This window comes from Nicotiana tabacum, chromosome 13, assembly GCF_000715075.1.
Source record: "Nicotiana tabacum cultivar K326 chromosome 13, ASM71507v2, whole genome shotgun sequence".
Classification (NCBI taxonomy): domain Eukaryota; kingdom Viridiplantae; phylum Streptophyta; class Magnoliopsida; order Solanales; family Solanaceae; genus Nicotiana; species Nicotiana tabacum.
The window spans coordinates 126,220,128-126,238,954 of NC_134092.1; the positions used below are offsets into that span (position 1 = coordinate 126,220,128).

Below are 18,827 nucleotides of genomic sequence, written 5' to 3' on the forward strand. Positions count from 1 at the left end.
GGTAGCTAGCCATACCTACTGCCGACAGAGCCCGGGCATCCAGTGGGAGAGTAAGAATGACCGTTCTCTTACAGTCAGGATCCACGCTTAGAGTAGGGAACTGCCTCACCAGCTTCAGGCTCGAGCGCGGCTCGCCCGTTCCTGATGGCACGTCCATTTTTGGGACCTCCATGTGACTAAGTCCGGAGTAGTCCTGCAACGCTCCCATGTCCATGCCGTCAAAGAACATGTTGAGGGCATCGTCTGGGCCTGGTGCTGTCTCGTTTGATTTTTATTTTTTGGCTTGAGCCTCTTCGAACATGGAATCTATGTGGGATGGTGTCCCCGTGATGTCAATGACTCCAGCTGCCTCCTTCGGGACAGGAGTGGCTTCTCGGGAGGCCATGGCCTACGACTCTCATTCTGGCTCCCGAGCTAGGGGATCAACCTATTAGCCACCTTTTTCGGTTGCCACCTACTCTCCCTCGTCGATGGTGGACTCATGAGTAATGAACTCAAGGTCGTCATCCTCGGGGTAATCCCTGAGCCGGTAGAAGGAATCAGAGTGTGGTGCCCTGGACTTGGTGCTCCTTTTGTTGCTTTTTCGGATCCGGATCAGGACGGCCACCCTTTTCTTCTTTACCTCGGCATCCGAGGAGCCCGAAGACTTCCTCTTCTTATTCTTTTTCTCTTTCTTTGCGGCAGTCCCGGGTTGTCCCGAAGCGGAGGGTTTGGTAAGCGAGGAAGGATCCTCGTCCTCATCCAACGGCCTGAGCTCGGTGGTCTTGGGAAAACCTATGAAAAGGAAGAAGACTTAGAAAAATACAAGTCAAGTGTGTGAGTAATCACTCGGGGGAGAGCCTCGCCATGGGAACGAGCCTCCCACTTTCCCTTCGAGAGCTTGCGCCATGCGCGCTCGAAGTAAGACATTTGTTTGCAAATCCTATTGTTCTACTCCTTGAAGCGGGGGACTGCATTAGGAACCCGGGCAATCGTTACACAACGATAAACGCATACAATTAAGAAAATAATGAAAGAGAGTGCCAAATACTCAAGAAGGAAAAGACTTACGAGATGCGTTCCACTTTTCGGGAAATGGTAGAAATTCGGAGGGAATGAGGTCTTCGGTTTTCACCCGAACAAACTTCCCCTGCCAACCTCGATCTCGATCCTCGTCAATGCCCGAGAATGGAGCTTTACTTGCTCGATGAACGAGCTTGATCAACCCCCCTAGGAGGATTCGGGGACTATAGATACGAAACAGATGGTCGAGGGTGAACCGAGGTGCTTCGGTGTTGTTTACGGAGTGACGAAAGAGGATTACGATCCTCCAAAATGACGAGTGAACCTGCCCAAGACATACCTCGTACCTTTTGCAAAAGTCGAGGACTACGGGGTCCACTGGGGAGAGCATGAAGGGGTAAGTGTAAATACTTAGATAACCTTCCACATGAGTGGTGATATCTTCTTTAGGCCCGGGGACGACCACCTCTTTTCCCTCCAAGTTATAGTCTACTCGAATTGTGGGGAGTGTCTCCTCAGTGACGAAGCATATGTACCTCCATGCTCCCTTGCCTCGATCCTATTGACTGGAGGCCTTTTCGACGTTGAAGTCGTTCACGATAATGCGTCCCCCGGGTATGAAGCTCTTCAAGGGAGGCTCATGGGCCACCTAGGCATCTGTGGTCGGATTGGAAGATGAAGGGGCGGTTTGCAAAGGCACGGATTTGGAAGTTTTTACCATCGGATTCTGGGAATATGAAGGTTTGAAGAAAATATATGAAGATTTGAAAATGGGATGAATATATGAAGGTCTAGGTTGGATATTCAAAGAGAAAGTATGAAGATTTGAAGATCTAAGGAGCAATGTATGAAGATTTGAAGAAGTTAAAGGTAAGTAAAGAATTCAGGGGTAAATCAAAGAGCTCTGGAATCGGAAAGTAGGGAAGTAAAAATGTGGACGGATATTTTATAGAGGAAGGAAAATCAATGTGTGGCGTTTCACATTTGATGACAATCAACCTGCGGTTGACACATGTCTGAAGTTAGAACGACACAACTGATGGGACATTTCGTTGGCAACTCGGTTGTAACGAACGAAAGAAGGAACCGGGGTCCATTTATTGCTTCCCGTCGCTTCGATAAATCTACCCTCCGAAAAATTAGGGGACTATATGTGCACGGGTAAAATCAAGGGCAATGTCTACCTCGATTCCCCGATGAGAGAACGAAGTGGGAGCATGGATCCGTGAGATTATAATAGGGGCCAGAGACCCTTCAATATCGAGACCATATATTCGACATCGAGCATGGTAAAGAGACACACCTCGGTCCGAGTATAACTCCTAGACCTCGGGAGACGTGGTGGACGATTATGCATGACGGATAGGGGGCCGTAATATACTCGCCCTCAACTTGATATTACGGCGCGAATCTCGCTTAATAACTATTATGGATCAATAATTATCGGGAAAAGAAGATTTTTAACTTTTTTAGACTTATACTAGGACTGAAATTCTCTTACTATATAAAAAGGAAGTTTTTATTTAGTATGGGACATTGTAACACGCAATTCAAGGAAATAAAGGTTTACTTTTGTTCTCTAGCTACTGTAAAAGGCATTACTCACTTGTTCTGTTATTTATTCGCTACTAGGATTGAACCAAGGGTCCAATCAAGGACGAGTTCACTATTCAATCTAAGATCAGTCATGGTCTTAACATTTCAAGTGGTTTGATCGTTTATTTGATATTTAATTCATTTATCTGTTATTCTTAATTATTCGTATTGAATTAAATCACATACCATTCAAACTGCGTACAAATTTAATTGTTACCCAATTTTGGGGTAAACACATAGAAAATCAACTCGTCGAATCGAAAATATAAGAAAATGAGATTGTTGAATGTTTTTAACGATATTTTGACTATTCTACCGCTGATACATAACTATTTTCTGAAATTAAATAATTTATTAGTTTTCTCATAATCAAATTTCACTATTTTTTACACGTCCCCTACGGAGATAAACCTTTCTAATTTAAGTCAAAACAAAAATTGCAACTCATTTTGATGATGCCACTTATTGGGAAAGCCCCTTTGACCAAATATATATGTATGTCAATGGATATTTAAAAAGCAACTAAATCGATCGAATCGTACCGTACATAATCGATTTTTAGGTTTCTTTTAATAAAACTGTAGATTTTTATTTATAAATCTATAACCGTACCGATAATTAGGGTAGGTTTTTTATTTTATGAAAATAAACCGAAAAAATACCGAACCGTACCGAATAAATTTATAATATGAAAAATATATTTATATATATATAAAATAATAATAAAATATTAAATTTTCTTTGGGTCTTGGAATTATGAAAACAGTTACAAGCCAACAAGTAATTAAACTCAAACTCCTAATTCCCATACATATTATGCTACTCCTATTAAAACTAAATTAGGGGTCTCGAAGGGTTACTCTGGCGGGCACAAAGGTGACTGGTGGTAGAATAAAGTGGTCCAAAGTAAAGTAGAAGCGAAGAAGGCGGCGTACCTGAAGTTAGTAGGGAGCTCAGGCGAGGAGGAGAGGAGAGCGAACAGAGAAAGATATAAGGTAGCTAGGAAGGAGGCGAAGTTGGTAGTCATAGAGGCTAAGATTGCATCATTTGGTCGTATGTACGAAGAATTGGTGACAATGGCGGGGATAAGAAGTTGTTCCGGCTGGCCAAGGCGAGAGAGAGGAAGGCTCGAGATCTAGACCAAGTGAGGTGCATCAGAGAGAAGGACGGTAGAATATTGATAGGAGAGGCACAGATTAAGCGGAGATGGCATACTTACTTTCATAAACTCCTAAATGAAAAGGGGGTCAGGGATATTGTGCTAGGTGAATTGGTTCATTCCGAGAGTCACCGAGATTTTGGGTATTGTAGACGCATTAAGGTTGAGGAGGTCGTAGGGGGCTATGCGAAAGATGAGTAGCGGTAGAGCAACCGGGCCAGACGAAATTCCGATAGAATTTTGGATGAGTGTGGATAGAGCATGCTTGGAGTGGTTGAATGGGTTGTTTAATGTAATTTTTGGGATGAAGAGGATGTCGGACGAGTGGAGGTGGAGTACGGTGGTACCGTTATACAAGAACAAAGGCAACATCCAGAGTTGTAACAATTATAGGGGTATCAAGCTGCTAAGTCATTCCATAAAAGTTTGGGAGAGGGTGGTGAAAGTAAGGGTGAGGAGAACGATGTCTATATCCGATAACCAGTTTGGGTTCATGCCGGGTCGGTCGACTACAGAAGCTATCCACCTTATTAGGAGGTTAGTGGAATAGTACAAGGATAGGAAGAAAGATTTGCACATGGTGTTTATTGACCTGGGGAAAGCATATGACAATGTGCCTAGGGAGGTTCTTTGGAGATGCCTGGAGGCTAAAGCTGTGTCGGTCGCTTACATTAGGGTGATTAAGGACATGTATGATGGAGCTAAGACTCGGGTTAGGACAGTGAAAGGCGACTCTGAGCATTTTTTGGTTGTTATGGGGCTGCACCAAAGATCTGCGCTTATACCGTTCTTATTTGCCATGGTGATGGATGCATTGACGTACCATATTCAAGGGGAGGTGCCATGGTGTATGTTATTCGTTGACGACATAGTTCTGATTGATGAGACGTGAGGCAGCATTAACGAGGGACTGGAGGTTTGGAGATAGGCCCTTGAGTCTAAGGGTTTCAAGCTAAGCAGGACTAAGACAGAATACCTGGAGTGCAAGTTCAGCACCAAGTCGAGGGAAGCGGGCGTGGACGTGAGGCTAGAATCACAGGTCATCCCCAAGAGAGGCAGTTTCAAGTACCTAGGGTCAGTTATCCGGGGGGATGGGGAGATCGACGAGGATGTCGCACACCGTATAGGTGTAGGGTGGATAAAATGAAGGTTAGCATCTGGAGGTAAGTTTTATAAAGCGGTAGTTAGACCAGCCATGTTATATGGGGCAGAGTGTTGGCCAGTTAAGAACTCACATATCCAGAAGATGAAAGTAGTAGAAATGAGGATGTTGAGGTGGATGTGCGGACACACTATGATGGATAAGATTAGGAATGTAGTTATTCAGGAGAAGATGGGCGTGACTCCTATAGATGACAAGATGCGGGAAGCGAGGCTCAGATGGTTCGGGCACGTACGGAAGAGAAGCCCAGATGCCCCGATAAGGAGGTATGAGCGGTTAGATTTGGCGGGTACGAGAAGAGGTAGAGGGCAGCCTAAGAAGTATTGGGGAGAGGTGATTAGGCAGGACATATCATGACTCCAACCTTCCGAGGACATGGCCCTTGATAGGAAGATGTGGAGGTCGAGCATTAGGGTTGTAGGTTAGGAGATAGTTGAGCAATTTCTACTTCGTACCGGGTGTGAGGCTAGACTGATAGGGTTTCGTCTTAGATTACTAGTGGTTAATATTATGTTCACACTATTCTTCCATTTTTCATAGTATAAGGCCTTATTTACTTGTTATTGTTATTGCTTTACATCTATTTTCTAGTTCTTATGTCGCTATTAATATTTCTATATTTTCTGTTGATGGTATTGATGTATTTGACTCCTTTCGTCTTCTTGAGCCGGGGGTCTTTGGGAAACAGCCTCTCTACTCCATCGGGGTAGGGGTAAGGTCTGCGTACTTACTACCCTCCCCAGACCCCACTTGTGAGATTTTACTGAGTTGTTGTTGTTGTATTCACTAGCAAGACACAAAGTATTGTAGCGATTATGAGTAGCAAACTACAATGTAATATGTTTCCTTTCGTATGATTTAGATTTATCTTTTTGATTATTTAATCTTCTATAAACTTTATTCTGGAGCCCAGCTTGGTTAATATCTTTTCACTCGTGTGATTTATATTTTCTTTGTATTAATTTTCTTAGTTTCTTTTACGTTGCTATAGAATATTGATGGATCTATACTTCATCCATCTTTCATATTTTCTTAATTCATCACCCTTTAAAATGTAAAAATATTTAGAGAGTTTCGATAAGTCCTATAAAAGTACGTATGTTACTGCATTCTACTTCTACTAATGACTTTTACATGACATTTAAAAAAAATGCCGAACTATAATTGGTATGGTACAAAATATACAAAATAACTGGCCGAACCGAACCATTGACACCCCTACAAATATACATTCGTCTTGGCTTGTGTGCTTGAATGTATTAGAAAAAATAATATATGTATTAGCTTTGGTAGTATTAATCTCTTATTTGGTAGTACTTTTCAACCTATGTATAACTAATACATGTATAATTATACATCATATTCAGTACTATTCTTATACATATCAAATCATGACATTAGTAATACCATAATTGCCTAGATTTAATACATGAACAAGCATGTATAAAGACAAAACTAACCTTTCAAAATATTTTTTAAATTATTTTCAACATTTTAAAGGATATTTTTGTAAACAAATAATTAAAAAAAAATATGCAATGCATGTTATTTTTAATACACCAATCCAAACACCATTACTAATTGTAACATTTCTAATTCTACCATTACTAGTATACCATATCTATCAAACGATCCCTTAGTACAATTTGGAAGGATGTATTGAAATCTTTTGAAAGTAGTATACTCAGCATAATAATTGTGATAATTTATTCCTTTAAAATAATCCCGTTGAAACATAAAGAGTATGAATATACGCATTCCACCAAAACAATTTTTAGGCCAACGATTCTTCAATATAGAATATTCTTTAAATTGCCGACCTCTCACCTATATTGGGAATTAAATGGTGTTTGACCTGGATATCATATTCTAAAATTCATAATGTATAAATTATAATATCCTGCAAAATTTTATGCTGCTTCAATCTTCATCGTGACATCTTTTTACTCTTTCTTTAATGCCTTAATTCATATTATGCACAATGGACGACTAGCTAAGTTTACATTCACAAATATTAAATAAAATTAAAAAAGAAAAAAAGGAGGAGGAGGAGAATGGTTCTTTCAAAAATAGAATTCCTTCCGTCGTTGAAGTTATGTGATTACCCAAATTATCAACTTCTCTTAATACTTAATAAGTTATAGGAGTAATACTTCTTTTAAAACATCAGTCGTTTTATATTGTGAAGCAAGTTTAATACTTTTATGTTAATTCTATTATAATTGAAGAGCGATAACGATGTAAATCAAATAACTATTCCGATCAACCTAAATACTCACTACGTACATCTCTTTGCATATGTATTTTCCTTCAATTTATCGTTTTATTTTATTTCCATTGAATAGAAAATTAAAGTTTAATTTTCCGTAAATCAATTATATTCCTCTATTTAAAAAATAAAATTTATATTTTGAAATAAAGTTATAGTAGCATTAGTCTTGTAAAGGAAAAAAGAAGAAGATATAGTAGTATTAGGAACGAGAAAAACAAATTTTGCATGGTTTGGACTACCGTTTAATGGTACCAAATACTGATCCAAGAATTTATTCTTTACTATCTATAGAAATTTTAATCAAATTAAAATGAATTATGCTATAGCCTATATTTTTTAGAATCCAATTCCAAAGATATTTCCAGAAAGAAAACAAAAGGCAACTCTGTCCAGAAGAAATTACATGGAAAATGGCCAAATCATAAATCATTTCCTGTCGTATTAGCGGACAGGTGTCCTATGATGCCCAGTTAGTTAACATTGGCGGGTACGTTAATGACAACGACTTCCCGTTCCGTCCCGTTATTCAATACTAATAAGAAAAAGATTTATATTTCAGAATTTTAATTATCCATTTACCGAATAAAAGAATTTCACATATTTCGTGTAGTTGAGTGATATTCACTTTATTTTCCACTTTTCACAAATTTTGACCCAATTCTAATGTATTATCCAACTTATTTTTCTCAAATAACTAATTATATTTAATGATGATTGTTATTTCTAATTTATTTTTGAATAACTTGATTGGGTAAAACTATTTATACTATTATATGATAAATAAATTTTTTACCCAGTTCAATCATCAATGCCAAGTCTAATATATTACTGCTTTCATTTTTTATGTGCCGTAATTTGACTTAACATATTATAAGAAAGGAAAAAAACTCTAAAGCTTGTATTTTTAAATATGTCATTACTGGCATCTTAAAAACATACTATTAAGGATAAATAAAAAATTTAATATTACTATTTTTAAATATATAATGACACTTAAGATGGAATAGACATGTACTTATCTTTTCTTCAAAATACCCATTCATATTCACAGTTAACAATTATTTGTGATCGGCTTTTTAGTCACTTTATAATGTAAAAATTAAGTATGATTAAAAGAATAAAAGAATAAATAAAGAGAATATAATAAAAACAAAAAAAAGAAAAAGAATTAACGGAAATTCAACGTCTTTCTCTTGTAATGAACCCCACTATCTTCGCTGTTATGTCAAAACCCCCAAAATTCTCTAGATGTTCGCCATTATCATACCCACAAACACCAAATGGAATCTTCTCGAATCGACGATGAAGACGGCGACCTTTTAGCTTCTACTTCCAATACCTCCAGTCGTCGGAATTTCCACTGTTACAGTGAAAAATTCGCTTTCAACTCTGATTCCGATTCGGACGACGGCGAAAATGTCAGTACACTCGGCGGTTCCGGCCGGAAATTTAGCTTAGACGAGACGGAGCGAACTCCGAAATTATTCGACCGGTTCTACGGCACTTCATCTTCCGATGACGAAGAGTTCAGCTCTGGTTCAGGTCAAAACGGCGCCGCCGTTCGCAAACGACTTGATTATATGATTCAATTCCTCGACCGTAAGCTTTCTTCTGAAACAGCTGCGACTTCTGACGGTAATACTAACGGCAAGAGCCAGTCACAGGGTTTACCTGAGTTTGTAGGTAAAGGTGGCGGTACCGGCATTTTCAAGTTGCCGGTGCGTGCCGCAGTGCATCCTGATCGGCCGCCGTCATTGGAATTACGGCCGCATCCGTTGAGAGAAAGGCAAATCGGGCGATTTTTGAGGACTGTACTGTGTAATGGATCTCAGCTATGGGCTGGGTCGGAGTGTGGAGTTCGGGTATGGAATTTTTCAGATATATATGATGCTGCTTCTGAAGAAGAAGATGAAAATGAGGACTTTGAGGATGCTGCACCTTTTGTGGAGTCTGTTAGCGTTTCACCAACGTTTTGCCTTGTTAAAGATGCTGGGAATAGGTTGATGTGGAGTGGACATAAAGATGGTAAAATCAGGTGTTGGAAAATGGACAGTGAAATTAGCAGTAGAGAGAAAGGTGCTGCTTGTGGAAGAGCTACTTTGAAAGAAGTGCTGACGTGGCAGGCTCATCGCGGTCCAGTTCTTTCCATGATCATGACTTCCTATGGTAAAAGTTTGAGTCTTTCGTAATACCTTTCTCTGTAATTGCATCCACTGTTCATTCTTATGTGTTGTGTCAACATGCAAGTTCTCCTTCCAATTTTTGTGGCGGTGTTTTTCTGAGCACAGGGTTTTAAGAAAAAGGAAAGACTTTTGAAACTTGTACTCTAAAATGAGCCGTAGACGTTTGTGTTGCTAGAAATCATCTCATTAGGGGAAATGAGAATTTTAAAGTTACATTTTTTCTAAATAAGTATGACATTCGTTGTGGGATAGACTAAAAGGAAAGTATCATATAAAATGGGATAGAGGGACTAGGGAGTAGTTTTTTTACTTACTATATTGCAATTTAGCACTTTAAAAACTAAATTTACTAATGTAAGCCTTTGAATTTGCTCGATCATCTTATATAAGCTAGTATTAAAATCATTTGTGTTCGTTTTCTTCTATGATGTAGTAAATAGACAGCTGGTTAGGCAAGCTAGGGGGAACAAAACGTAATTGCACTATTTTTGGAGGTCAAAGTGAGTTTGGATATCACTTAGATAAACAAAAACTATGCATCAATTCCAAACAAGTTGGGATAGGCTATGCAAATCCTCACTGACCACGTTTATCCAATTAAGTTCATCTCAGGCCAACATTGTACAAAATAACAATAAAAAGTACTAAAAGTTCTCTAATATTTTTAATTATCTATACTAGAAGTAAAAACTCTTAGAAAACATAGGACCTAAAGTAAATGTACTTAGCACCCAATGATATAGCGTAGTAGTCAATGAGTGGGCAAGAGCCATGAGGTTTCAAATTCAAATTCCAGCGGAGGTAAAAGCACTGGTGATTTCTTCCCATTTGTTCAAGCTTTAGTGGATAGAGTTACGTGGTACCTGTTGCTGGTGGGAGGTAGCAGGTATCCTGTAGAATTAGTCGAGGTGCGCGCAAGCTGGCCCTGATACCACGGTTATAAAAAAGACTAACGTACTAACATAACTAAAACATTTTTCTTAACTAATTGATAGGGCCTATATAGAAGAAATGAACCTCAGACCTAACTCAACCCCAAAAGCTAGCTCATGAGGAGATGATTGGCCATGACTTGCTATCATGATGGTTTTTTATTTGTTGAAAGTTTCTAACAACCAACTCTGAAATTGCCACTTGAAAGAAAAAAAAAGTAGCTCTGAGATTGTTGCCTTTTTTCTGGAACCATAAATAGCATTTGGATGGATCTCTGTGGCATTCTTAACTTGCACTGTGATGCATTGATAGCCAAAGTGGCCTTCTTGGTTTCTACTTTCTTTTTGATGAGTAAAATTAGTTACATTAAAACTGGACTGATAAAATACCAGTGTTACTATAAACGAAAAGGCAAATGTTAGTGGGAGTAACTGAAGAGAGTGTGCTTAATTCTGATCTGATGAGCAATTTCATTTAGGCGATCTATGGTCTGGATCTGAGGGTGGTTCCATCAAGATCTGGCCGTGGGAAGGAATTGAGAAATCGCTTCCACTGATAGAGGAGGAAAGGCACATGGCTGCTTTGTCTATAGAGAGGTCATACGTGGATCTGAAGAGCCAATTTATACAAAATGGCACATGCAATAGCATATTTTCTGTCGATGTCAAATATATGATCTCTGATCGCTCTGGAGCAAAAGTTTGGACTGCTGGTTATGTGTCATTTGCACTTTGGTGAGTACCTTCAGAATCATTTTACAAACAAATGTCTTCATTTATATTGTCTTGTTGCTTGCTTGTTTTGCGTTGTTGCTACCATTTATTTCTGAAACTTAATGTTACAATGAACAAGCGCAATAATGTTATGTTAAACCACACTTAAAAATTCTATAAATGCTCAATCATTCATCACTACATACATGTTTTTGATTGAAGAATGGATGTGCTAGTCTTGAACTTCCGCCATATTGTTTCCTTGGTTCTTGTGTTTTTTATATTTAAAGTTGTGATGCATATATTATATTATATTTGCACATCCCTAAGGTTTTTCACTGCCAGATTTTCTGGTTGTTTCGAAATGAAATCTAACTATTCAGGTCATCTGGTTCTGATTATGTTGATTGTTTCTTATCAATTGCTTTTGACTTTCAGGGATGCGCGGACGAGAGATTTATTGAAAACTTTCAACACAGATGGTCAGGTTGAAAATACACTAGCAGCACAAGATCCTGTTATTGAAGATGAAATGAGGATGAAAATAGTGTCCAGTTCGAAAAAGGACAAGTCTCAAAGTTCTATCAGCTTCTTTCAGCGTTCACGCAATGCTATCTTGGGAGCAGCTGATGCTGTTCGTAGGGCTGCGACTAAAGGAGGATTTGGAGAAGAGAATCGGAGAACTGAAGCATTGATCATTACGGCTGATGGAATGATTTGGAGTGGCTGTGCAAATGGATTACTTGTCCAATGGGATATAAACGGCAATCGGTTGCAAGAAATCCAGTATCACGCATTCTCTGTTCAATGCTTGTGCACATATGGGTTACGGATTTGGGTGGGTTATGCTAGTGGTTATATTCAGGTGTTGGATCTTAATGGTAATCTACTTGGAGGATGGATGGCTCATAGTAGTCCTGTAATAGATTTGTCAGTGGGTGGAGGTTATGTTTTCACTTTGGCTAATCATGGAGGTATACGAGGTTGGAGTGTGATATCTCCTGCACCAGTGGATGGTATTTTGCGCTCAGAGTTAGCTAGCAAGGAATTTTTGTATACTAGGCTAGAGAATTTAAAAATATTGGCTGGTACATGGAATGTTGGTCAAGGAAGAGCTTCTCCTGATTCACTTATATCATGGCTAGTTTCTGCAGCAGCAGATGTTGGCATCATTGTTGTTGGCTTGCAGGAGGTAGATATGGGCGCTGGTTTTCTTGCTATGGCTGCTGCTAAAGAAACAGTAAGATTCCTTCCTTTTTCCCCTTTTCTCTCCAACCCCAGCTTACTCTCTTCGGTCTCTAGACTGGTGTTGCTTTCTTCTCTCAGAAATGTCTAGATGAATTTTTTTTTAAATTGGCCAGCGTCTAAGTGGAGAAGAGTCCTCAAAATACTAGTCACATGTGGAAGTGCTTCTAACACCCAAAAATAATTTTGTTATTATCGCATCCAAGACCCAAAAATAATTTTGTTATTATCCAAGCTCATGGGACGTAAATATACGCAGAAATACAAGAAGCCTTTTCTTCTTCTCAAAATCTACCGTAAGAAGTATTATAAATGGCATCAAGAAGATGCATGAGATCCGAAAAGTACCAAAGGGGTGAGTTTGTTAGCTCTGTTACAATGAACCTATGCTATGGCTAGAGAGCTAACAAAATCCAAAAGTTTTGACATGCATGTCAACTGGGGATAGACTATCCCAACTACAGTTTGGAGTAAAAGACAACTAGCCTTGAGGGCGTGGTTTGGAGTTGCCAAACCTCTCCTTTGAGGTAACTTTGTATGCTAAATGAAGCCATGGGCAAAGTAGGTGTAGTTTTGACTGGTAGCTAGACAGGATAAAGAACAAGTTACTGGGGAAAACTCATATATATATATATATATATATATATATATATATATGTATGTATGTATGTATGTATGTATGTATATGTGTGTGTGTGTGTTCGTGCGTATAATCATTTGTAGAATATGAGAACCTTCTATAGATGCCAAAGTCTGAACACATGCTAGTTCATGCCTTTCTTCACTGTAGGTTACATTGACTTTCAATTATTAAAAAAAAGTATATTAATTTTCTTTCCTAAAACTTTCTCAGTGACCCTAAGAATGGTCAAAATATTACCTAAAGAGAAGCTTATCACTAGAATGGTTTAGTGATCGACGTGAATATACTATTTTTCTCTCTGTTCTTACTCTCGATCACTTTACTCCGTGAAAGATTATTCTCAATATAAAACGGCATAAATAGAAAAACTGGGGCCTTGAGCTTATCCAAAAAGGCGCAAATAGAGGAAATAGACCACCCTGTCTGGAATCAGTAAAGATAATACTTAACTGCTGTATATATATTATTACCAATGTGTCTTTTAATGTTGTAAATTACATGGCATTTTATATTAAGGCTCCAGTTGAAAGCAAGAGCCTTCTCATGATAAAAAGAAATTCTAGTCTAGACTTACATCTTCCTAGCTGCTGGTCATATCTTTCTTGGTTTCCGTTCCTATAGTTGTTATAATCTTTTTTATTCTATAACCTTTATAGGCATACTAATAAAAGAAAAAAAACTATAACTCCTTAAAACACATTTTAGATGCAGGTAGGTCTTGAAGGAAGTACTGCTGGTCAATGGTGGTTGGAAATGATTGGAAAAACCTTGGATGAAGGATTGACTTTTATCCGTGTTGGCTTCAGGCAGTTGGCAGGCTTGGTTATTTCTGTCTGGTAGGTATTGCTTATGGATCCTATGCACAAGGCTTGGATAACTTTGGTATTTAGCGTTTAAGCTTATGATATAGACAGCAGAATCTGATTATGAGGACTCACATTAGGTTTCACATGACTTGAGGTGAAATGTTAGTTCAATGTATGGCTGGCAATTCTTGAAGTTTTCAATCTTTTGATACCCACCTCAAGATGCAATATGTTTATATTTGATGAATGCTCCTTTTATTCTTTGGATCTTCTCTTTTAACTAAAGTCACGAGTTGCAGCTTTTTATACATATGGGCAAAAGGCCTACCACTTAACCCTGACTCACCCCCTTCCTCCAACTGGGGAACACAATTTGTATTCAAATGAATGGACGTCAACTTTCCTGATTATTTTTGTATGTAAACTATGGTTTGCTCATTCTATTTGAAGTGTCTGTCTAAACAATTTCCTTTTGATGTATAAACTATCTATTAACTAGATTTTGATGATTGGGAGCCTCTATTTGTACACATGTCTGATATCTGATGAAACAAAAATATTTTTCAGGGTCAGAAGTAGTATTAGTCGTTGTGTTGGCGATGTTGATGTTGCAGCAGTACCTTGTGGTTTCGGGCGTGCAATTGGGAACAAGGTATGATTGCATTCTCCTTTTTGCTGTTTCTTGATGGATCTTATTGTATTATTGCTGAAAGTTGAGAGCAAATTAATTGTTTGATGGTGAATAGTTCTATTTTGAAGCATAAGAATAGCATTAGGTTACTTATAATCTAGAACTTCTCTCTTACTTGGGATCACCCTACAACATGGAATAGGTTTATGCATGATTCCTTCCTGGGTTTCTTGGAATACCTTCCTGGGTTTCTTGGAATATTTTGTCAAAATATGGGCAACATAGGGACTCATAACCTAAGTCATGCTTGTACCCAAAAAAAAAGCCATCAGAAGTAATTTTACAGCACCGTAATATACTAGAGAAAGGGAGCACAGTTCTATCAGAATACAATCTTCCTAGCTGTAAGTTTCTAAGTTCATATGAACATTTAGTAATTCTACCATAATCTTGAGTGCCCATTGAAACAATTTGATTGGACATACTTAAAGCACATGTTTGTTGTGACCCTCGTAATGCAAACATGGGAATTACTACTGTAGCGTTCAACGCATATTAACACCATTCCTAGTTCTTTTGATGTTTTCGACAAGTAGATAGCATTCTTTGTATTTTTTATATTAATTTTTGTCATGGTCCTCCAAACAGGGAGCAGTAGGATTGAGGATGAGAGTCTATGATCGTACTATGTGCTTTGTGAACTGTCACTTTGCTGCACATTTAGAAGCTGTCAGTCGTCGGAATGCTGATTTTGACCATGTTTATCGAACTATGGTCTTTAGTCGGCCATCAAACTTTCTCAATGCTGCTGCTGGTATGGTGCCATACCTTTTCACAGCTTGCTTGCTTGCCTGCTCTATGTATTTAATCTGGGTTGTTTATGGTTCTCGGTTGCCATTGGTCCTTTCTGTTGCAGCTGGCGTCTCATCTGCGATTCAAATGCTCCGCAGTGCAAATGTATGTACATACTTAAATTGGTATTTTGGCTGTCTGGTCTTTAATGATCTTCTTAAAATATTTGCTTCCTTCATTGGAGCAGTGTATTTTAATTAGCACAGATGAAAACATTGATTTTGCTTGTCAGGGTGCGTTTAACTCTGCAGAAGCAATGCCAGAGCTATCTGACTCAGATATGGTTGTGTTTCTTGGTGACTTGAACTATCGGCTTGATGGCATTTCTTATGATGAAGCAAGAGATTTTATTTCTCAAAGGTGCTTTGATTGGCTTAGAGAGAGGGATCAGTTGCACACAGAGATGGCAGCTGGGAATGTCTTCCAAGGAATGCGTGAAGCAGTAATCAGATTTCCTCCAACATACAAATTTGAGAGGCACCAAATTGGCTTAGCAGGTAACTGTAGCTATCAATTCTGCAGTTGAGTGTCGTAATCCTCTCTTCTTTCATATTTGCAGACAGGATGTAAATGATCTATATATATTTCTCTCTCCTCCTCTGAATGTCTGATGTGGTTATAATTGTCTCATTTGTAAGGGTATGATTCTGGTGAAAATAAGCGGATTCCTGCTTGGTGTGACAGAATTTTGTATCGTGATAGCCGTTCCGCCTCAGCTTCCGCGTGCAGCTTAGATTGTCCTATCGTCTCATCAGTTTTGCAGTAAGTTCTCCATATGAACCCAAAATAATTGAAGTCCGTGATTTTTCAGGGCACTTGACAATAATGTTTCTGTGGCTTTTCTTTTTTCTTTTTCCAGTTCTTTTTTTTTTGTCTTTATACAAGAGACCAAGAATGTGTTTCATCCTTCATTTCTTCATCCGCTTCTCATTCTTTAGTTCTTTTGTCATATTTATGTATTTCAATCACTACCTGCCTTTACCTCTTTTGCCATCTATTTTCTGTATCATATTTCTGTTTCCTCTGTTCCCACTCTTCTAAAAGCCTCTCCTTTAATAGGTATGAAGCTTGCATGGACGTGACAGATAGTGACCACAAGCCTGTAAGGTGCATATTCAATGTGGAGATTGCTCGAGTGGATGAATCAGTGAAAAGGCAAGAATATGGGGAAATCATTAGATCAAATGAGAAAGTTGTGCTTATGCTTGGAGAACTGAATAAAATTCCAGAAACAATAGTCAGCACAAATAACATAATCCTCCAGAACATGGACTCATCCATCTTGCGCATTACAAATAAGAGCGGCAAAAACAAAGCTATTTTTGAAATAACTTGTGAAGGTGAGTCCACTGTTAAAGATGATGGGCAAGTGGTTGATCATCCTCCAAGAGGTTCTTTTGGTTTCCCTCGTTGGCTTGAGGTAACTTCCGCTTCTTAAATTGGAGGATTGGAGCTTTTCTATCATTATAGTGGCTGGGGCTTGATGGCAAGGGTTCTAATTTGTTTACTTGTATGATTTTCCAAAGTGATTCCTCTCTCCCCCTTGCTTGTGTTTTCTTTTTTTAATTTTTTTTCAAGAGTTGGAAGATTGGAAGTCACGACTGGTTCAGTCACTCTGAACATTCACGTGAACCATGATGTTAGTATTCGCCTATTTTAGAAATCTGACCACCAGAAGTTGGGTGCCTCGCGAGAATCTTATTTGGGACCCGCTGACCTTAAAGCTAACTAGACCACAAAGAACCTAAAATACATGCGTAGGCTTCTATTTGTCTGTGTTGCAGAAGACGAAAAGTATGGAAATTAAGAGAAAAAATGTGGTAGTTGGGGGTTTTTTCGAAATGAAAAAAATGAAATTATTAGTAAATGAGTGGGATGACTTATGAAGATCTGTGGTTTACTGTTTGGATATGGTTAGACCAACACCAAGTTCCATTTTGGAAAGGGTTAGGGTCCCAGTGTAGCTTCATAATCTGCTTTTTTAGTATGTTGCCTTTAAAAGAAAAGCTATTTTCAGTTTGTCATAAGCTAAATTTGCACTCTAAATACTCGGCTTTTAAGAATCTGATGCATTTGGTTTGAACTTCAACAGGTCAATCCTGCAGCTGGCATCATTGAACCAGACCATATTGTTGAAATTTTAGTTCACCATGAAGACCACCAGACACTTGAGGAGTTTGTTGATGGGATTCCTCAAAACTTTTGGTGTGAAGATGCCAAGGATAAGGAAGTCACGTTGGCAATCAACGTTCGCGGTTGCTTCTCAACGGAGACAAAATGTCACCGTATTCGTGTACGCCACTGCTTTTCAGGCAAGCCTTTGCCAGCAGAGATCAGGCCCAACAACTCTAATCATCTGCGGACAAATGTCCTCCACCGATCTGACTTTCAGCCTCTTGGTTTTGCGCCTGATGTTGTCGACGACCTAATAAATCTAAATAGTCCTTGACAAGCAAGCTTGTCTCCTGGTTGAACCATGCCCAAATCACGTGGTTTTGATTCAACGAACTGGCAATCCAATCTGTGTATGTGTAAATAGTCACCAAAGGGTCTCAGTATTATGCAACATCTCAACAACTAGGACTTCTCTATAGAAAATTTTCTTTGAATATGTCATTCTTTTGAGTTGGCCGCTTTTGAAAATTTTCGGACTGTCGCTTTGAAAGTGTATAGCATGAATTGCACACTTGTAATAACCTAGAGCTAGTTATGTATGTAACCATGTAATGTATCCGAGGGAGTGGCACATTTCGTGAGGAGAGTTGAACCCATCTAAAGTTGTTGGTTTGTGGGGGTGGGGTTGGGGGGGGGGGGATGTGTGTTAAACACGACAGGAAACAGAGGAAAGGGAAATGTTTCCCTCTCTCTAACATTGTGTTTCCTTCTTTTGTTGAACTTGCTGATATTACTTTCCATGTAGGTCATATTCACTTGCATAAAAAGCAAGGAAAATGGAGACATCATGACAGAAATTTCTTTTAGTTTATGATGTGACATACATTTACCAGTCAATTTGTAGGAAAGAAATATATTGCACTTTAATATTAAAATACTAATATTATTTGTATTATATTAAGTGTAGAAAGTGGCTATAACTCCTACTAACCCACTATCCCATGATGCAGGAAGTGTCTATAATTTTTTTGTAACTACTATCCCATGTTCTACAACTACAAGCACACTAAATTATCCACTAACCCATATTCACCCATAATGTCATAACTTATTACTTGATTATCTACCACATTATTTTAAGGAAGAATTCCTACACCTATAAATAGTGGTCATTTTTACCTTTTGAATGTGTGAAAAGTATCATAGTGTGCACAAAAGTTGAGTTGTATTTGTAAAAGAAAAAGAGTCGTGAGAAAGAATTCTAAATCTTTTACTTTTTACTAGAAAAGAAAATTTTACTTTGTCCATATTTTGGTGGAGCTTTCGACTCTACAACTTATTCAGAGTACGAGTAAGATGTTGTTGGACTATTATATCTTGGGAGAGATTAGTGTTGGACTAGTAATCTCCGGTGGCTTGAATCTCCTTGAGCGAGATATTCGCGCCTCGGAAGAAGATATTTAATTTTTCTTTGTTATTTTTCAATAGTACTTATATTTCCACTGACAAGATATA

General features: G+C 38.4%; 1 protein-coding gene across 2 annotated transcripts; it reads left to right on the top strand.

Annotated features, from left to right (window-relative positions):
- The first annotated feature begins 8,369 nt into the window (after positions 1-8,369).
- LOC107807236 (type II inositol polyphosphate 5-phosphatase 15) lies at positions 8,370-17,968 on the top strand. Of its 2 annotated transcripts, XM_075228482.1 has the most exons (11): positions 8,370-9,357; positions 10,786-11,041; positions 11,459-12,260; positions 13,614-13,744; positions 14,282-14,366; positions 14,994-15,159; positions 15,262-15,302; positions 15,430-15,694; positions 15,836-15,959; positions 16,257-16,617; positions 17,290-17,968. In XM_075228482.1, exons 1-11 carry the CDS (start codon positions 8,472-8,474, stop codon positions 17,644-17,646), a joined length of 3,474 nt encoding a protein of 1,157 aa, XP_075084583.1. In that variant the 5' UTR covers positions 8,370-8,471; the 3' UTR covers positions 17,647-17,968. The 2 variants fall into 2 exon arrangements, with proteins under 2 accessions (XP_075084583.1, XP_075084582.1); XM_075228481.1 differs by having other exon boundaries at positions 8,376-9,357; positions 14,994-15,302.
- Positions 17,969-18,827: the final 859 nt, after the last annotated feature.